Source organism: Biomphalaria glabrata, chromosome 11 (assembly GCF_947242115.1).
Source record: "Biomphalaria glabrata chromosome 11, xgBioGlab47.1, whole genome shotgun sequence".
Taxonomy (NCBI): domain Eukaryota; kingdom Metazoa; phylum Mollusca; class Gastropoda; family Planorbidae; genus Biomphalaria; species Biomphalaria glabrata.
In genome coordinates, this window is record NC_074721.1 from 17111155 (window position 1) to 17132755 (window position 21601).

The window sequence follows — 21601 nt, forward strand, 5'->3', positions numbered from 1 at the left end:
CGGATTTCCGAATTATGAAAAATTGCATGATCTTCACCCTGAGAGAATTAAAAAAAAAACACTAGTGAAAATATTGTAATACTTATATAGGTTACGGCTGAAATAGATATGAATACTTAACTTTTATACTGCCCATAAATGCTGTATAATAAAGTACACAAAATTGCAAGTCACAAATTTGTGTTTCATAAAACTCTTTAATCGGCCAGTCTATATTTATTTATGTCTATGGTCGCAACCCTATTTAATCTTTTTAGTTCCTGACACGTTGAGAAGTGAACAAGATTTTCACTATATATTTGGTTTATCCACAGTCTTAATTTTGCTTGAAAGCATTTCACATGATTACACGCAGTTGTGACAATTTTGTCTTTACTTTTAAGTTTCCAATTCAAGTCTTGCAGGTGACCAGTGGGATCAACTGCTAATGCCAAGTCCTGAACACATTCGTCAGTTTGGAAATGTTCAACAGGTTCAACTTTCATGTTCAGAAACAATACGATTTCCTCACGCATTGCAAACAATCTATTCAATATTATATGTCATGAGAGCCAGCGGACTTCTGTGTAGTAGGGAACACAATCAAATTCATGTCCAAAGTCATCCAGGAACATTAAAAATTGGCGAGCATTAAAACCGCGGGCACGAATAAAATTGAGAAGAGACTGAAAACGGTCTTATGACATGTTGAAACTGTAATTGCTGTGCGCAGAATGTTTCTTGGTAAATGATGCACTGAAAATGAGCAAATTTAAAATTATCATCAGTCTCTCTTATTTTTGCAAGTAACTTGCCTCAAAACCATTTCATTTCATGGTTGGTGCGCCATACCTTGCAAGACTAGATAGCTTTACCAGATAGATAAATTGTACTGCATTATCACCTCCTGTCATTTCTCAAAAACATCCTCGCTTGTTGTGGTGTTATGCATAGAACAGAACTGAAGTAGTTCCTCGTGTATGTCAAAATTCCTGTCACAGGTCCTTATGAATATAACCAACTGTGCTATACCCTTTACATCAGTTGACTCATAGAGAGCCAATGAAAATAATTCAAAATCAGCTATTTTGTTCTTTAATTGTTTACGCAACCTGACTGACATGCCATTAATTCTATCTGCCACAGTGTCACTAGTTAACGCTATTTCTTTGAATGCTTTCACCTTTTCTGGACAAATTACTTCGGCTCTAACGACACACTCCTTCATAAAATCACATTTATTAAATGATTTGCAATGGCTTACAATGAAGTTTGGCAAAATGTAGCTTGCTTTCAATATAGACTCACCCTCTTTGTTCAGTTTAACAAATACTATTTTTCAATTTAAGTTGCTTGTCATCTCTAGTTTTCCAGCGTAATAGTTTAACATTATTTTTATAATTTTTTTAGGTGGCCAAGGGAGCCGCATGCAAGGTGGTCGCGTGGCGCATGCGGCCCCCGAACACCCAGTTTGACATGCCTGTCTTAAATGATGGACTGAACATCACTTACTTGTACCCCCACTTTTGGGACCACAAAAAAAATATGAAATGTTAACATATATTAGCTATGGAATAACTTGCATCACCAATTGCCTTTAATAAGCTACTCGCTCATCCTCTATTATATGTCAATATGTTTTCATAAATCTAAATACAAATGTTGAATAGCACAAACAAGAAACCCAGAATTACACTCTTAGGAGCTGAAATATGCGATTGTAAATCTTGTAAGTGCACAAAATAATGAATGTAAATTGATCAAACTGACATATCTATTGACAAATTACCCCCTGGCCAAAATTTTTTTCAATTAGCTGTAATTTTTAACTATTTAATACTAAATCCAAGCCAACAATAAAAAAAAAATGAATTTGTGATGCAGTGAAAGATGTTTACTCCATCTTTACATAAGCATCAAGTACCTCAGCATCACCTGACATCCTACAATAATTAATTGTAGTTAAACCTCTGGAAAGTTTTCTCAAACTGGAGATACCTATTAAAATATATTATTTTGGTGTTTTCTTTATACAGAATTATTGATAAGCTCTACATTCAAATCTATATACTAATTTTTGAACACTTTTAGCACTTTAAAATCAAAATTAAAAACAAAAAGCAAAACAAAATGATCATGAGTATGAAAATCTCCACAAGTATTTTATTTTAATTCCTGCTGACATGAATCTACTCAACCAAAACAAAATGTACATGTTTGTAATGTAACAAGCTCATCTTACTAATGGTTTTGGTTATTGGGATCATTATAAAAAACAGAAATAACTTACAACTTGATAAACATAACATATTGCACCTATATTTTAAGTTCCAACAACAGTCGGTAATTTTAGAACCATTGTAACTCAGTAAGGTACTAGTGTCCTTCTTTAAAGATATCACATGAAAACATGTAGACACTTTGACTAGTTAGAACAAAAAAAAATAAAAGACAAATGTACATTTCTCATCTTTCTAAATTTGTTTTATCCTTTTCCCTTCAAGATTTAACATTTTATACTTTGTTTAAAGTTGTTTCAGTCATTCTACAGACTGATTCATTCTACAGACTGACTAGACACTCAATGAAATGCCTGGGCAGTTATTCCTACTTTGCCAGGCAAAAAATTATTAATGTCAGTTTTTGCCCTTTGTCAGTAACATGTATTTAAAATTTATTCATTTCAAAGTGTAACAACAATTAGCTACAATTACAAGTGCCTCAACATTTGAAGTGTATACATTTTTTTTTTTAAGTATTGAGACAATTTAGTCTATTTCTTGTGATATTAAATACAAATATGAAGCTTCTGCAGATATATTATGTTGCAAATTACAAAAAAATATTTTTGATAAGGCATAATTAGTAACAGCATGATTCATTCTAATTGAGATTATTTTTAATAAAACATTTTCCTCCTAAACATTTCTGTGTGTGGAGAAAAACTGTTGAACAAATGTATACATTTTATTAAATAAATTAATATTTTATCTTTAAAAAATAACTCATTACAAATGTTTTTTTTTTCTTCCATAAGACAACACTGAAAATCCTAAGGTACAATTAAAATTCAATACACTTTCTAAAATTATTACTGTTGATCGAATCTATTTGGCTTAGAAGAAGGAAGTTTAAATATGGTTTAGCCCTTAAAGTATAATTGTATCAACTTTAACTGAAGATTGTAATTCTGATGGAGTAAAGCAGCTTCAGAAACAAGTTAATACTGAACACTAAAAATGTAGACAGGTGATCAGTTCTATTTGATGTAAATTTCATCTAAACAGTTTAGATCATAAATGTAAAACTAAACTAATTTAGCATCAGCAGCCATGGAGTAAAAGATGGACTGTGTGTTCTCCAACAGTTCATTGGGTGTCCCATATTCTTTGATAATACCAGCATCCAGAACCATCACTCTAAAAGTGAAACAATACAAACAAAAATCATGTAAAATAATGTCATTAATAGATACAACAAATGGACGTCTCAGATACAAGTGTAATGAGGCAACAGGTTAGGTGTTCAGCTTGAAGGGAATGCACTTTACTTTTTATAGTGAAAGTCTCCTTACATATGTAATTATCAATGCTAGTACGGCCTTTCAGAACATTACTCACTGTTTAAGAACAAAGAAAATGAACTTGTATATATTTAATAATTTACAAATATTTTGATGTGGATGTCAGCAGAACTTTAAAAAAAACATCAACTTACTTATCATAATCTAAAATAGTGTTTAATCTGTGAGCTATGGCTATGATGGTGCTGCTCTGAAAAGCAAATCTGATGGTGTTTTGTATCAAGGTGTCAGTCTGTATGTCAACTGCAGCTGTGGCTTCATCCAAAACAAGGATCTTTGTTTTCCTTAGAAGAGTTCTGGTCAGACAAATTAGCTGTCTCTGACCAACACTATAAACAACAAGAAACAGTATTAACATAATATACTTTAATAAAAAAAACATTCAAATTGTCACTTGTCAAACAAATAAAACAAATTGCTCTACAGTCTCTTTGTTTCAAGTTAATAGACTAATTTATAGTTAAATCAAAACTGGGGCATTAGTATTCTAATGCTTCAAAAACATGTCAATTAAGTTATCACAAGGAGTGACATTTTTACATGATAGTACATAGAGACAATGCCAAGACTCAGGTAAACCTGCATCCATCCATCTTAGTGACGCTACAGCCCATGGAGAGCTCTTCTGCACATACTACCATTCAGATCTCTCTTGAGCATTTTATCTTTATGCCCAAACTCTTATCTGCCTGTACATTGCCAATTCATCTTATATATAATAGTATACACAATAAATAATATTCTTGGTTTGTGAATCAAGAGTCTCAAGTATATTTTCCAGTTTTTAGGAACCATGAAGATGTGGAGCCATGTTAGAGTTTTCCTCATTTGGCATCCATGTTATTTCTATCCTTGGGAGTTTGAAATTCATACCTATTGGAGAACATGTCCCACAAATTTCATGTGACAGTAATAACCTTGTTTAGTGGTCAAGTGCCTGTTTGGCATAGGGTTTCTCTGTGACACAATACATCTTATCCACTTTTAGAAATGTATCTTTCATTCTATTTTTTGCAGACAGTTTCTATGTCTTGCATGGACAAGTTTCTAATGGGACGATAATTGCATTCAATAGGTGAATTTTGTAGTTTGGATAGTCTAAGTAAGTTGTAACCTTTAGAAAATGGCACCTGCTTTTGATATTTGGTATACTATGTCATGATAAGCATCTCCATCATCTGAAAAGATGCCTAGGTATATCAACTTATCGAGTTGTTAAAGTTCTGATGTAAAATTTAGATCATAAAAAAGATGGCTGCCAGGTCATGGGATATGCGTGCTAGACTGTCATGCTGCCATCTCAAAGGTCCTGGATTGATAGCCTGCCTGCTGCCATCCTCTGTTGTCCTGTGGGAGGTTTGGACTAGGAAGTAGATTATCTTCAACTCTGAAAGAACATACAAAAAATGTCAAACATTTGAAATTCTCTACCTGAGATTTTGTCCTTCTTCCCCACAAGGATACATTAACTGGTCCGGCAGCTGGCTAACAAAAACCTTCAGGTGTGATCTTTCTAGAGCAGTCCAGATGTCATCATCACTAAACTCATTAAATGGGTCAAGGTTCATGCGCAAAGTGCCAGAGAATAAAATAGGATCCTTCAGAGATAAAAAACAACTTCAAATGTTATTCATCTACTTTCTCAACTTGTTATTTTAGCTGTTCACTCCATATCTATTTTCAGAATTGATCAAATATTTCCCAGCATAGAACGCTTGTGAATTGGTAACAATCACTTTTTTTACTTAATAAATTTTATATTACCCCCAAGTGTTATTTAATTATTATTGAAGAAAATATGTTGCATGTTTATTTTTTATTGAATAATTCAGAATATTAGAATTAAAAGTTATTTTGAAAATTAATCAAAGTCATTCATATACAATAATGAAAAAAAAAAGTCTAAAGTTTAATTAAGCGCCTCTGTGCTGTGTCTTTGCAGATAAGTCTAAACAGAGATAACACTCAATTAACCAAATAACACAGGCAAAAGGTCAACAATAAAGGTGCTTGACACTGATGAATAATGTCGAGCAAGAAGTTTAATACATAATGAAGGGAACTAAAATATCTACTCCAGAATCTAAAGTTGACCTCTCTAAAGCTGACAAGAGTATTCTGTCCTTACTTTTGTTACACTTCAAATCCTCGTCTTATTTTTAATAGTCGCGTCACTGTCTCTAAGACAAAACTTTTCCCTTTTGATGAAACAAATAACTTTTCATGCCAAATTTCTAATTGCATCCTAACAGTTTTAATATGAGAGCTTGAATATAGAGACTATTCTGTAGAGTCATTTGTTTAAAAATTGTTCTAGGATATTGTTACTAGATAAGAAAGAGTAATTAAAAAAATAGTTTTGTTGCATCATTTGTAAGAATAATTTAATTATTAAATCATATCTGTAATAAAAATCTGTTAATTTTTACAACATATTCTATTGAGTTCAAATTAACTACATGGCCCACATTTAATTTATATATTTTTTTAAAAACGTGTGAAGTAGACAACCCAACTTTGTCAATATATTACTAAAAATAATTAAGAAGAAAATAAACCTAGATTTCACAGAAAATAAGTTCTAGTAAAGAAATTCAGGAGCCATAAGAAGTCATGTAACTTTAAATGTATTTACTATTTACAAGTGCACAGGTAAACAAGAAAAATATAAAAAATCTTTTAAAAAAAAACACAAAGTTTATATTAAGCATAGTTTGGATTAGTCATGTGATTAAATTTGTAGTAGTTTTAGACTAATAATAATAAAACTGTGCGATTAGAAGTATTTTTGCCCAATCGTTTTTAATTTTTTCAATACACTATGTTCCTATCACTTGTCTGGACCAGTTAGGAAAGAGGTGGGGGGAGAAAGAAGGGGGTATCTGGTTGAAGGTTTTAAATACATTTATAAAAAAAGTTGGAACAATGGGAATTCAAACTCAAGGGCTCAAGACTATTTAACCTTCCTCAAGCCAACGCACAAACCAATGTGCTAGGAAAGTGCTTATGAAAATAGGTTTTATAGTAATCTATTGTAAGTTTGAAAAAACTTAAAGCAACCATCTATTTCTTTCTACATAGTTTAAAGGGAACTAATTCAACATATTCCATCAAATCAGTGAAGTAAATTTTCTTTCCCTTGTTAAATACAAAACTAAATAATTACCAATATTTTTAATTAACTAATTGGTTAATTTAAAAAAAAAATATTTTTGTGTTGTCAGGTACCAGAAATAATTGTGCAAAACTTCAACTTGATCTGAAATTGGGTGTGGGAGAAATGACGTGTTCAAACTTTTTACCAGACAGAGTGAGATGATATAAGTTTTGAAAAAAATTATTCCAAAGAAAGTTTGATGAAAAAATAAAAACAACAATCTAATAAAGTCTTTTTGGAAAATATAAAAAGAAGACAAGATGTTGGGGTCATCAGTAGTCGTTCAGTAGATCTCAGTCATTTCCTTCACAGCTCATTGATATTGATAGCTCATGTGTCAGTCAAACTACCTTAGTATTCATGATAAATACAAGCACTTTATGTCTGATGTAAAAATTTTTCCCTGTTGGAATAGTCCATTCATTTCATTGGGTTTGAGCATATTAAACTTGTCAAATTAATTTTACTTCTGAGTTTCTTCAGTCTGTTACTACGCAACTACAAAATATGTGAGTGAATTGAAAGACAGCTACAACTTTAATGAAATATTGCAACTCTCAAATGAAAACATTCACATCACAACGTTCATAAAAAAAAGTTTCAAATATATGGATCATTATTAGTCTAAATGAAGATAATATCTTACATTGTATGCAAATATTTTCCATAGAAGTATTTTTCAGATAATTAACACAAGAAAGTTACCTGAGGAAGGATAGTCAGTCTAGACCTCAGGTCATGAAGTCCCAAGTCAGAAATATTTACTCCATCAATTAAGATGCATCCATCTGCTGCTTCCATAAGCCGAAACAAAGACAAAGATAGTGAAGATTTACCTGCCCCTGTGCGACCAACAATTCCCACCTAAAATTATGTATACACAATTTGTTATACAAAGGCTTATTCAATAAATTTTTAAGAAATGAATAGGAAAGTATATTTCCCTATTGTCACAAACTGCAAATAATTTTATATTAACATTAGTTAAACAAGCTTCTTTCATTTACTTATAAAAAAAATATTTTTCACAAACTTGTGCTCACTCCTCCCTGTATTGTGACAACTTAATTTCTCTCCTCCCTGTAATGTGACAACTTAATTTCTCTCCTCCCTGTATTGTGACAACTTACTTTCTCTCCTTCCTGTATTGTGACAACTTAATTTCTCTCCTCCCTGTATTGTGACAGCTTACTTTCCTTCCTGTATTGTGACAACTTACTTTCTCTCCTCCCTGTATTGTGACAATTTACTTTCTCTTTTCCATGCATCGTGACTACTTACTTTCTCTCCTCCCTGTATAGTGATAGTCATTCCTCTGATGACCAAACTTAAGCCTTCTCTATAGCGTACACTGAAATTCTTGAACTGTACCAGACCATGTGATGGCCAAGTAGGGTGAGGACGTTTGTTTGGTACAATCCAGTCTGCCTGATTTTAGACAAGTTAGTTATTGATTTGTACATTAATGACAATTAATAAAATTATGGAACACGTGGACTATTAGGAATGACATATGTGATGCTTAAATAAATTATTGATAGAATATATGCAAGTTTAATAAAATTGCACACATCAATTATGGTAACTACAGATCCCAATAGTTATTGAGAAATTAAGAAAACAATGAAAGACAAGATCTGCCCAGGCAATGATGTTGAAAGAATATGTTGGGTCTGGTCTGTGCCATATTCATATATTAATCATAAATATATAACAAGAGAAGTCAAGTTGAATAAAAGAGAAATCTAAGCTAAGAAATTTAGTGTACGAATTATCAACACTATGTACTGCAGTGCTGAACAACTGGAGAGAACAGCACACTATTTTTCCTTGGCATAGTCTGCAAAAGAGCTGACAGCTCAGCAGCAAAAAGCTGGCTAGAAGAAGAGCTAAGAAATTTAGTGTTTCATGAGGAATGTATATACATACTGTAAGACTAATATATAATCAGTTATACTATTGTTTGAGCCTCTTGAGGATCTTTAGCTTGAAATAAGGTTGACAATTCTAGGAACACTTATTTAAAAAGAAAAGAGGTGAATAAATCATTAAAATAATTTTTAAAAACATACTCTATTACTATATTTATCTGAAATGTTTTACATGCTCAAGTCTAATCTACCTCTTGCTCTATTTCTGAATATTCTTTAATTCTTTCTACGGACACAACATTTGTCTCAAAGTCTGCAACTTGTCTGACCATCCAAGGAAGACTTCCAGACACCTGTGACATCATTAAAGTAGTTTGACATTTAAATAACATTTTTTAAATATAATATTACCTATGTTTTTATAAGAACTCACTTGGAAATGTACAGAGTAATGAAAAGTTACAAAATGATAATATAGTGCTTGCTGTTCTACTTTGAGCTTATTTAACAATTCTTAACAAACTTTAAGACATTGAATGCAAAGTTAGAAATAGTGGCATTTTTAGAAACAATTCGTTCCAGCAATTCATTATGGCTTTTTAACATTTCAAAGTAAATTGTATTTTTATTTTCTGTTACATCATTAGTAACCAAACCATCCTTCAAATCACAAAGTATAGCTACTAGGGAAATAACTAAAACTCTTTCTAAGGTCATCTAAAAATATTTTGGAGCAATACATAGTTGAGATGGCCTCTTCAGATGTATAGTTATAAGATTAGAAAGCTAATTTCTATAAACACGTGTCCATTTCTTTATTCTAGTTGTCATCATTAGGAAGTTAACAAGCAATATCTCATACACATCAAGTCAACTTAGCAGGAGGCTAATTAAGTCAGAAAACTAATGCAGCAGGAAATAGAAATTCAAGTTTAAACATACTTCACCTGAAGTGCATAGGACACAGTGAGTCCAGCCTGACCAGCACTGCTGCCTGATGAATACACTTGCAGGAAACCAGTGAAGAAAATCACAAGATTAGCCAGAGTGTCCAGATTCACTGACAGCCATCTAAAAAAAAAATAATCTCATTCATACATTTGTACAAGAATCCTAAAATTAAACTCATAGTATATAATTGGCTTTATTTTGGTTATTTACAACAAACTACTCAACTACAGTAACAAGACTATATAGTCAAATAATTTCTGTTACAAAAGTTTAAGTTGGAGTAGATATACTTCACCTGATAGCCATGTTAGTAGCAAAGAAAAACAGAGTATTGTGATTGACTCTTTTCTCAGACTCTTTGATAAACCTTTCTGTAACTCCATAGGCTCTGATCACCGAGGCCCCTGTTACAGATTCACTATAAATATAAATGTTTTTAGGGCATCACATTTTCAGACCATTATTACACAGAGAGTGGGTGTGTAGGTTTCAGCTTGTAAAAGCTATTAATAGCCTTATTAAAGTTTTGCCATTATCATTAGTTGTATTAAACTACTTGATGTTTTGAGGCTTAAAAGGGAGACTATTATCCACAAATTTGGTTCCAATAATTATTAAAATATTTTGTTTTAATTATTTTAATTTTTACACAGATTTGTAGCTTTTTGTTAAACTGGACAAGTGATGTTGCAATGTAGATTCTAAATATTGACTTTTCTATTCCCACAAGTGCAATGGGGATCTGCCATAAACAGGAACAAAGGTGATGAGACAGATCTTAAAATGATGTTACCACTATAGAGATGGTTTTTTGAGCTGGGACCTTATAGACCTTTATATTGTTTAGAAAATGTTTACTCTTATCCAATTATATTTACATCTTAACCTGTTGCTGAAGTGAAGCATGAACAAATAAATTAAATACACGTTCATATCTGTTGTCCATAGCAAGACTAAAAGGACTTACAAATCTACAGCTAAAAAGGGCAAGTTTAGTTGTTTTTAAATTGTATAGAAATTACCTGAAATGCATATAAATTGGTGATCTCTTGATGTGTTCAATTCGTCTGAGCTGCCTTGATGTGGGAACAAAAAATTTCTAAAAAAGAGAAAAAATAATTTGCATATGAGCAAAAAATTATTTGTAAAGCACTATTTAGTAGAGCTCAACTTTCAACTAGACTCTTTGGTTGATCCAAGTCTCCACTGGTCATAGTTCAGCTTAATACTTTTTTCAAAGAACCTTGCTAACACAAATAACAAACATCTTTACAGATATTATAAACAGAATTACACATGAGAGACTCACCAATATGTAGAGGAAGAGAAAGATGATAGGTACAAGTACAGCCCCAAACACTGGGGTCTCTATCATTATGACTATGATGGTGATCACATTTGTACCAAAGGTTCCAATGAAATCTCGACAGATAATGGGTAAAAAATTGTCAACCTGAGAAATGTGCACACAAAATATTAATATCGTTTATAATTGTCCCAAGCAGCTCAGTATAGGGTTTAGCTAAAATAATGAAACAACTAGAACCTATTTAGGCTCTTGGAAGCCAACAAAATTTCAGAAGTAGAATGTTTGTTTGTTTTTAAACAACAACAATATCTGATATGAATTATGTAGGCCTATATTCTTAAAAAAAAAAAAGAATATGTTCTTCAATGTACTTCAAACAGTAGTAATAGACACAATGTTTAATCCTAATTTATAGATCTATATAGTATCACAAAAACTAAACCAATTCATCTAAATGACAAAAAGATGAGATCACAGGTATCATATGCTAGGAAAACTCATAGCAGGAAAAAAAATTTTTCCAAACCTTAGAAAACTCTAATAAGCATGCAATAACTAGTTTAACTTTGGGTATAAAGTTTTATTCTAGGAAAGTCTGATAAAGAAAAGATCAACAAAAACAATGACAGCCTATATAATTTTTATAGCCAAAAATTGAAATCAGCTTTTTTTTTTTGTTGCAAAAAAAAACATTTATTTTTTAAAATCTGAATAGGTCTTTTAAAGAAATCCAGAAGTTTTGGAGACATATTTAAATGTATACCTAATGAAGTAAACAAATGGGCTTACTTTAAAGTCTAGTTATCATTGGTAACGTAATTTTCTGTGCCCTGCTGTTATTTGTCAAAAGATTCTCTTACCACTTCTATATCTCTGGAACACCTATTTAAAATACGTCCTACAGGTGTGGTGTCAAAAAAAGACATGGGAGCTTTAAACAGTCTTTCTGTCATCTGTGAATGGAGATTTTTCCCAGCCTGCACCACTCGAGTCCAGAACAGGTAATAATAACTAACAAGAAACACCACTGAAATTTTTAAAAATATATTTAAAAGAAATTAAACACTAGTTATAGATATCTAAACACAACTTATCAATAGTTAATTTATTATATTATGATTATCATAGTACATTTGAAATAGAAGACAAGTTGATAAATAAAACTTCTGCTCTAAAGATTACAGTCCAAAGTTTCAATTTCAAAATTTTTTAGCTCTTGACATTTTGTTTTCCTTTTTAATCTCAAAACTTAATGAATAATATTTTTCATTATTTCACGCAGCTTAATAACTTTAATGTTGCACTAGTTAAAGCTAAAATTTTTAATGACAGGATAGTATTTCTACACTAGGCTGTGTGACATTTACTCAATGGAATATAATGGAATATTCACACACAGAAAAGTGACATATAGTTAATGCAACTAAAAACCAGAAAAAAACAACACTTTCACATAGGCACCTCTTTAAATAGCAACTGTTGCAAGATACTGGAATGGAATCAAACTCCACTTCACAAGCTTTGGGCCAGACTAATCCAATTGTTCTAACATAATAAATTTGAAACCAATGCTGATCAACAGATTTGGCAGTGTCACACATAATTTACCAAACTATTACTACACAGCCAATTTAAAAGGAAAGAAAAAAATTAAATTGCTTACACTGAATGAGCCCAAATATTGCATAGACTGATAAATAATAGTTGTTAATGCTTGCCAAGTTCTCAGGAGAGCTAGTTCTGTTGGTCAAGTCATCATCCCCTGTCCAGCTGGTCAGCCAATAGTTGGTGCCAACACTGACAGCCTGGTAGCACCAAAACATTAAAATACCCATTGCCACAGGAAGAACTCCAGCTGCTTTTAGGTACTTGGCATAAGCACCAGTAGAGACCTGGAAGAGGAAAAAGATAGTCTAATCAAATCTTATCTAATCAAATAGTATTGTCATTTCTTCAAATGCAGACTAAAATAAATAGACATACTGTTGCATTGCATATTCTTTGATTGAACATATCCTCTATAGTGATAATATAATTTAAATACAATGAAACAATGAAGTTAATAAAGCACAGAACAAATTCAAAAAATAGAAATTCCCTATTAGTTATTAAATTTAACAAGAATAATCAAAGCAGATAGAAATAAAATATTGAAATCACAAAAATTTATTTGTTGATCCTAACTAATAAGATTAAACAAACTACTCAATAGCTGCCTATTCATTTGAATACTTTTTTAAAGTGTTTGCAAATGCTGGTCTCTACTAGATAAATCTCTACTAGAAACTTTCAGTTTAATTCCATTATTATGAATTCATTATAGACCACATGGAAATAAGTCATAATTTATTTTTTCCCATGACATCACAAGTAGATTTATGCCCCTTTGCTTTTGCAGTGTTTTTGACACATTGAGGTTTCAATATCAACTTCGATAATACAAAAATCAGCTATTAGGTACACATCAAAAGAATTCAATACTGTACATATTTTCCTGAATAAAGAAATCATTAGTCTGAAACTTAAGCTATGTTCATAAAATCCATATTGTTGTATAATTAAGACATTATAAACAGAAAGAGAAACATGATTTTCCTGAATTTTATCAGAAGTGTCCCAACATTAAGGGAAAAAAATAGGCAACAGTAAGCTATATGGAGTGCATATTGTTATATGGCATGATCAGGAATTAGTTATTTGTTTTGACTTAGAGCAATGATGCGACTAGGTTTTGAGGAAGAATAGTGAAATAAACAAATGTAAACAGACTACTCTTGATGGCTTTAGGGAAAGGCAGCTTCTTATGAACATAGAGTTAGCTTGACGACATTCAACAGTTCCCTTTGTTATTATTAAACTTGTTCAACATTCGCTATCAACGTCAACTAACTTATCTTGTTGGCTTTTTACCTGAGTTATTGGATTTCATTATTTGAGTGTTACCTCCATTTGACTTAGCTGCATAATACACAGTGCAGAAGCGCTAACAATATACAATACACCAAAACATTTTATTGATCAATTTCAGCAGGGTCACTTACTCTTCCTTTAGCCAATACTTCTAATGTAATTAACTTTCCCACTTCTTTGTTGGTCAGTTTACTTTGTATTAAACTTCCACCATGCCTTGATAAAGTTGCACTATGTTCCATCTTTCTAAACAACAAAAAATCAATATTCTCTCAGCACTAAGACATGTACATAAATTAATTAGTGAAACTATATATAATAATAGATTGGTCATTAAAAGTGAATATTATTCAAATTTTGCAATTGGTAAGTCATACAATTTGATATTTTCCTAGTTAGCTTTTAGATTTGGGCTTCCATAACTTCTTGGCTTCTTACTTTTCTTAACTCTTTCTCTCCGTCATTATTTAACAGGTTGTGATGGAATCAATGTTGGTATTGTCAGTTAGGAGAGAAAGAGTTAATAGAGCAGCCCTTTCTAATATAATAAAAGTCACAAGTACTCAAGGAAATGTTCAATTAAAAAAAAAGGATTAGGAGGTAAAGGACACAAGCAAGCCCAAATCTAAAAAGTTATTTCAATTTTCTAAGTAAATTCTCCTTAGAAGTGATGATAACTCTGAAAATGTCTTTTTATCCATGGAAAGATTTTGCTTGCAAAACAAAAATTACTTTCCTTCATTCCCTGTTATAAGAGATATAAAACATCTTCAGCAGAGTGTGCATTTGTTTAGTTTTTTAACCTTCAATGTACTAGTATAATAACTTAAAAAGTCCTAATCGAATTATACTGGAAAGTATGCATATTTAATGGTTTTCAAAATGAGATCACCAACAAACTGAAAAACACTATTAAGAGTGCAGTTAAAATAATTAGACTAAGTAATTAAAATAAATATAAAATTTCATATTGTGTACAAGCACTTACTGCTGAACACTTTAAATGACATTGTTACCAATAAAAGTTACCTTTTCCTATAAGTTCTGCCTTCATCCCCTGATGTAGCAGCATCTGATGTCAAAAGTTCCACTCTGTTCCACATGGTGTCTTTGATGGAAGCAACTGTAAGAGAAATACCTTTCAATTGAAGAAAGCAAGAACATTGAACTTAGTTAACTAGTGTTTTTTAATGCCCATGACTAAATGTCAAATTTGATTTTTTTTTTTAATTATGGACATTACATGGTGATTAATCTTCACTCAGCTAAGTAATTATTGTTTCATACTTTGAAGTAATAAAATCAGTGACAGGATGGTGACCTGTGCAAATTAGGCCTAGCTTGGAATGTTGTTTTTTTTAAAATACAATTGACAAGAGAGGTAGTATGAAGTGCAAAAAAAACAAAAAAACATTTCTGAAATTTTCTGGTGACTTACTTAGATTGTTAGTAATCAACTTAAACAAGAAGTTTTTGGAAATCATTAAAACAAAAGTACAAATCTCAGAGATCATTTATTTAAAACAGAAATTGAATTTTAAAAAAGCCTACACATTTAGCCTATTGTAACACTACAAAGTATACTTTAAAAAAAAAATTCTAGAGATCGTTCCACCTGGGTTTCATTTCTCCAAGTAGATCTGTCTGTATTCATAAATTGATGGGTTTCCTGTCAGACTTTACAATTATTCCTTAAAGTGCAGCTGAGAGACCAAAACAAACTGTTAGCAGCATTTGAATAAAAAAAAAACACTAACTTTCTGGATCCTCTTCATTCTCTACAAAGTCTAGCTGCTCTTGTGAGAGATGAACTTTAAGAAAGCGAGCAAATGGTCCATCATGGGCCAGTAGCTCTTCATAGCTGCCCACTTCAGATATCTGCCCTTCGTTCATCACAACAATAGTATCTACTTGGGGCAGGAAATGGACACCATGAGTGACTAAAATACGAGTCTGGAACAAAACAAACATTAATAAAAATCACTACATGCATATTTCTACATTCAACAGATAAAAAGTAGTTCCATTTAATTAAAACGTTATTTCATTCTATTACTTTTTTTATTACTGATGACTTTATAACAAAAATGAGAAAACCTTGTCCTTGAGCAGACCATGAGGGCCTATCACATTATCAAACATTGCTTTGCCCACATGGCTGTCCACTGCACTCAGTGGGTCATCTAACAAGTAGATATCACAATCTTGATACACAGCCCTGGCCACTGATACCCTCTGCTTCTGACCACCAGACAAGTTGATGCCCTAGTAAGAACAAACTTGCATTTAAAAACATACCCTTTAAGATCTGAATTAGTGTGTCTGTGATATAGTGATTGGATGCTCAAGTGAAGAATTCTTTAGATTAGTATTTTTTCATAGAAATTTTTTAGAGCCTTTCTATCACTTTGATTAGTGTGAGTAAATAATATTTGTTATACTGTTAAAATAGTTCTCTTATGACACTGACAGAAAAAAAAAATTTCTCATAGGGGCCATACACTGTGGTGATTGCTCTCTCATGGTTAGAGGGGGTACAGTATTGGAACATAAGCCGGGCTCAAGGAGCCATGTATCACATGGGATGTGATTAAATGGTAAAGTATTGCAGCCAAGTTTCACAAGGGACGTGATTCAATGATCTAATTGATGAAAGATCAGTAAGAGCCTTCTCTCATTCCTGGCCTCTAGATAGATTCCTTTCCTTGGGTCAAAGGTCATATTAGGGAGCAAAGATGGGAAACTTTGTCAGAACTAAAATAGTATATTATCCCAATAAATATTAATCATGAATCTGATAAAAATTAGAAATATTTGCTTCATTTTTTTTTAATCCTCAATTACTTCCAAATCTATATCTAGTTTACAAATGAAAATACTTATCAAATTATGAGATTTCTATTATTTAACATTATGTTTCTCTCACTTTCTCTCCTATCTCAGTTTGATCTCCAGCTATCAAGATACCAAAATCTCTCTCCAGCTCACAAGCTGATACCACCATCTTGTATTTCCTTTCCCGGAAACCTTTACCAAATATGATATTGTCTCTGACTGTAGCATTCTGAATCCAAGCTTGTTGAGGAACATAGGCCACAGTACCCTGAAATATGCAGTCCAATGTAATATTATATTGTTTGACACTTAGAGAAATTAATAGAGAATGATGTTGACGAAAGAGCAAGAGAGAAAGAGAGGGAGAGAGAGGGAGAGATAGGCAGCCAAATAGAAAGGATACTTATAATTGAACCCTTCAAAAAGTTTTACTCTAAGATTTTCAAAAACTAAAAAAATATCTCATCCATCTCAAAAAAGTTTCCAATTAATGTTAAAAATATTGAAAGGTGACATATTGTGCTTGCTACTATGGTTGATAAAAATCTTGATTGAAAAAAATATGTAAAAATCTGAAATATATGACTTAACACATTTTTGTAATATTTTTTTTTTAGCAGTTACCCAAAAGAAATCACTATTTGTTTTTTTCTGAATGTATGTCCTGGTTAGCATTAAAAAACATAACTAATAAAAACTCCTGAAAATCTGATTACACTATCCTATGTGTGATTCTCACAATATTTTACTTTTGGTCTTCTGAATCTAAACATTTGCATTTTTTAAATTAATTCTGCCAAGAGTTTTTTCATACATATACACCATTTGTACAAAACATTTTGAAGTTTAATATACAACAGACAACTGCATAGTGATTTACAAATGAAATCAATTGTTTTCTGTAATGAATATTTTAAACAGCAAGTTTTTGTATTGACCAATTAAGTGTAGTGAGAATAAAGTTTAAAAATATTTTAACACTTTTTGGGTGAAACCATTATTCATGATCTTCAAAAGCATTCACTTTTTTTTTTAATTAAGTAAACATATTGTATGTACATACACATACTTTTTTGTTACTCTATGAAACAAGCAGGTTGTGTTAATGTGCTGCTATCAGCTAAACATTAAGTACTAAGACTTTGTGACAAGCTCAACACACATTGTTTTCATTTTGTTAGAATGCAAGTTAAACCTTTCTAGCAATGCTTCCTTTCCTTTTCTCCATGTCTCCAAGTATGGCAGAAACAAGTGAAGATTTCCCACTTCCAACTTGGCCGACTACAGCTACCAACTGACCTTTGGGCACATTCAAAGTAATGCTGAAAACCAGTACAACATGTATAGCATAAAAAAAAAACAGAACTTTTTTATCCTTCGATCTATCAAAATACAAGGTGAATAAAAAGGAATTTGCCATCACCATTGCACTAAATTAAAAAAAAAAAAGTTGATAACTAGTTGGACACAGTGTTGTATATAACTTCAAGTTTTTATTTCATGCTTTACAAGTGTTCAATGTGACCACCACTGGCAGCAAGGACAACATCTAGCTAATATGAAAATTCCTTCCAAACGTGCTTCAGGATGTTCCTGTCCACTGTGTAGATCACAGTTGTTATTTGATCAATCTTGATTATTTAATAGTAACAGTGGAACAAAAGCTTTGTTTTTATTATACCGCCATAGGAAAAAGTTGCACACAGTCAGGTAAGGGGACCTGGCAGACCAAGGGCAGAGATCACGGTCTTTGGCGACTTTCTACTAATCTACCGCTGAGTTGTCCCCATTTTGAGGGTAAATATACAAGTGATTTTCCTACAAGACCAATTAAAATTGACACTGAGGTAAACAAGGACAACTCCTGTATCAAATGACCATTAATTCAGCCCATTACAGTTTTCAAAAGGAATAAATGCTTTGGGGCTTTCTTTTTTAATCATCCTGTACTTTTTTCTCATTCTAGTTGTCAGCTGAAGAATAGGAACAAATTAAAGAACTAATCTCATTTCAGTTTTCTGCAGTGAACTGCAAAGTGATTTTAAGCAATAACAGCTCAAAGTTGTTTTTTTTCTGAAAAAAAAAGGGGGTAATGCTTCAGTGGGACCAGTTTATATTATATATTATCTTGACAGTTTAGAATTTCTGCAGCGATTTTACAAAGCCATGTGTGGTCAATACAATTCACAGCAACATACAAAGATGGACTGCAATATTGAGTTACAAGAATAGACAAAATAAGAAACACCTTACTTCTTTAAAGTTGATGGAGAAGTTTTATCCCATGTTAACTCAGCACCTTTTATAGAGATCACATTTTCTAAAAGTGAACAAGAAAAAGCTTTTACAAAATCTGAGAGAAAGAAAAATATTTTAAATTTTATCTCATAGCAAATCATCTCTTAGCTAAAAAAAAACACACTAAAAAATCATATTTATGCTAAGATTAAGACTGCTTTATTGATCCTTATTGGAAATGTGATTACAAGGACTCTTTTCTCAAACAAAATACAAGATCCACATAAACAGAACAGACACAACATACAGAGAAGTTCATTAAGTGACTACACACACATCTTGATCATTTTCATGTTCCCTAGTCAACAAGTAGCACTGATAGTCAAAATCAATTGATTCTGAATACTGAATATAAATATTGGAGCAATATAGCTTTCTATCTCATTCAGGAATTTCTTTCTTTTTTTTTTTTTTTAAAAAAGTAGCAAGTTCAGTAAGGCTGAATCTCATCTCTCAATGAAGACACCACACGCTAGTCAGGTTTGACCACTCTTGATCTAGCAGTATGAAATAATGTATATAAGTAGATATAATCTTAAAAATGTGTTGCCCTAAATTTGGTTTACCAGTATCTGTTAAAACTGTGACTGAATCATCTCGCAGCTCTTCATATTCAAGAAATTTGCCAATCCTTCTCGCAGACACATAAGCCTTAGAAAAAGATTATTTTATGCATTATGAATTTTATATTGACTTGCATGATGAAAATATTCAGCTATTGAGCAGACATGCTTTATCTGTTTCTTCTAATATTTAAAATAATAAAAGTATGAATGTTCTTTGTAGTTCTTTATACAAACTTAGATATAAAAAGTTAGTTATCTGCATATTATGTTTTTTTTGTGTGTGTTATTGATACATTTGTACATTGGCTTTAGGCAGCTATTGATCTAAGTTTAATTAGACTTAATAGTTATATATTAAGTTAAAGGACTACTAGTTTCAATAAATATGATAAATAGTTTTCTGAATTTATAGACAAACCTGAGCACCTAGTGAAATGATGGAAGCCATAAAATCTAGATATACTTGTAGTATGTTGAACAAGGCCAAGGCCATGAAGGCAATGCTGGGATCTAGAAAGTGTTCTGGATCACTCCATAGGTAGGTGGTAAATGTGATTAATGCCATCTAGTAAATAAATTATCAAATTATATTTTCAATGTTTGGCAAAAAAAAAAATAAAATTTTTTTCAAGATAAAAAATGTTAAAAACACAAATTTAAATTTCAGAATTTGGAATTAGTTGAAATGTAAACCTTTAGGATGATTAACAAGTGTGAGAGAAGTGTGGAAGGGGAGGGAGTATTGTAAGGTATATAGTTAATGTGATTTTAATAGTATTTACTATTGTCTTTTACAGACTCATTTTTTTCACCATTTTATTAGAAACTAATTCAAACAGATTTTATAATTTCACAAAAACAAATGAAAAATGACTGACCAAATATCCAGCTAAGTTCCAACAAACTCCTGCAGCAACATAAAACATTGAAATCTTGAACAAGGTGGAGATCTCTGCAGCCCTGGCTCCTTCAACACGGTCATGAAATGATTTCTCCCAAGCATACAACTTAAGTGCCTGAGAGTTTAAGAAAATGTGCACATTTTAAACTTAACGTTTTATCAATGTTTAGTATGCATCTAGTCATTTTAAATGTACGTTCAAGTCTAGAAATTTACATAAAAAGGTTGAGAATGATGATATATAGGGTTTGAACTTGAGATCATCAGGGTCATTGTCCAAAAGTATCAAGTACATGGCCAAGAAGTTGAGTTTAGACCCTTTATTGTTAAGATTTTTATGTTGCAATAATATGACAGAAAAAAAAAAACAGTTATATTATTTGACAAGAGGAGAATGTCTATTGTGATATTAAGTGCAAAGCTAACTGATAAATATAATAATACACCAGAGACTACTCTAGAAGTATCACAAGGGAATCAACCTCCTTAAATACAAATACACACAAAAAATAAAAAGTTCACTTAAAATACAGCGAACAGAATAGTCAGGACAAAGGACTATACACAATATATGGTAGACAGAAGTGACAGATAATATTTCATTTTTTAAAAAGAAAGTTAACAGCTAAAAATAAAGTGTACATTTGAGTTCTATATAATTACTATGAGAAAGAGGATAAACTAGTGTTACCTTGATTCCATTAAAAATTTCATTCAACATTCTAAGTCTGTTATCTTTGAACTTTAAATTTTCTTTCAAAAGTTCCCTCTGTTTAATGGCTATTGAAATGCTAACTGGCACCAATATGACAAGTACCAAAGACCCTAAGAAATAAAAGTTTATGTTAATTTAATGCAATAGTACTCTTCCAGTTATCTTAGGAACACAAGGAAAAGACTTAAATACATTTAAATTATGATTTGATACTGTTTGCATGAGAGATGCCTGCAACATGATTAACTTACAACACTGATTAGAAGAAAACAATTAAACATGTGTCCACAAATATGTTTATGCCTTCCTTATGTCAGAAAGATCAAACTTCTCCCAAAAAGTCTTTATTGGAAGAAATCAGGCTCACAACAGGAAATCTTGCTGAAAACAAAGATGATTTTACCACAATCAAGCACATTTTTAAAAAATACCTGTGCTACATAAGCCTTGAAAATCTTAACTTCAGCATCAGGCTGACCTGCCTAATGCCAGGAGATAAAGCTCTTAGGGAAGAATTTTCAACCCA

The 21601-nt window shown here is 31.7% G+C and overlaps 1 protein-coding gene across 2 annotated transcripts in view; it reads right to left on the bottom strand.

Annotated features, from left to right (window-relative positions):
• Positions 1–2113: 2113 nt before the first annotated feature.
• The window catches only part of LOC106051830 (multidrug resistance-associated protein 1-like), a 29843-nt gene continuing 10355 nt past the window's right edge, over positions 2114–21601 (bottom strand). The window contains exons 12-34 of one of the 2 annotated variants that reach the window (XM_056004724.1): positions 21052–21185; positions 20338–20475; positions 19878–20024; positions 19460–19544; positions 18849–18915; positions 17791–17917; positions 16687–16863; positions 15858–16025; positions 15518–15713; positions 14790–14898; positions 13892–14006; positions 12514–12742; positions 11711–11877; positions 10851–10994; positions 10564–10640; positions 9837–9959; positions 9538–9661; positions 8842–8943; positions 8001–8147; positions 7425–7583; positions 4994–5160; positions 3697–3891; positions 2114–3398 (exon numbers count right to left, since the gene is read on the bottom strand). In XM_056004724.1, coding sequence (XP_055860699.1) covers positions 3287–3398; positions 3697–3891; positions 4994–5160; positions 7425–7583; positions 8001–8147; positions 8842–8943; positions 9538–9661; positions 9837–9959; positions 10564–10640; positions 10851–10994; positions 11711–11877; positions 12514–12742; positions 13892–14006; positions 14790–14898; positions 15518–15713; positions 15858–16025; positions 16687–16863; positions 17791–17917; positions 18849–18915; positions 19460–19544; positions 19878–20024; positions 20338–20475; positions 21052–21185 — 3209 coding nt within the window. In that variant the 3' untranslated portion in view covers positions 2114–3286. The remainder of the gene's footprint in view (positions 3399–3696; positions 3892–4993; positions 5161–7424; positions 7584–8000; positions 8148–8841; positions 8944–9537; positions 9662–9836; positions 9960–10563; positions 10641–10850; positions 10995–11710; positions 11878–12513; positions 12743–13891; positions 14007–14789; positions 14899–15517; positions 15714–15857; positions 16026–16686; positions 16864–17790; positions 17918–18848; positions 18916–19459; positions 19545–19877; positions 20025–20337; positions 20476–21051; positions 21186–21601) is intronic. The other variant, XM_056004726.1, reaches the window with a different exon arrangement.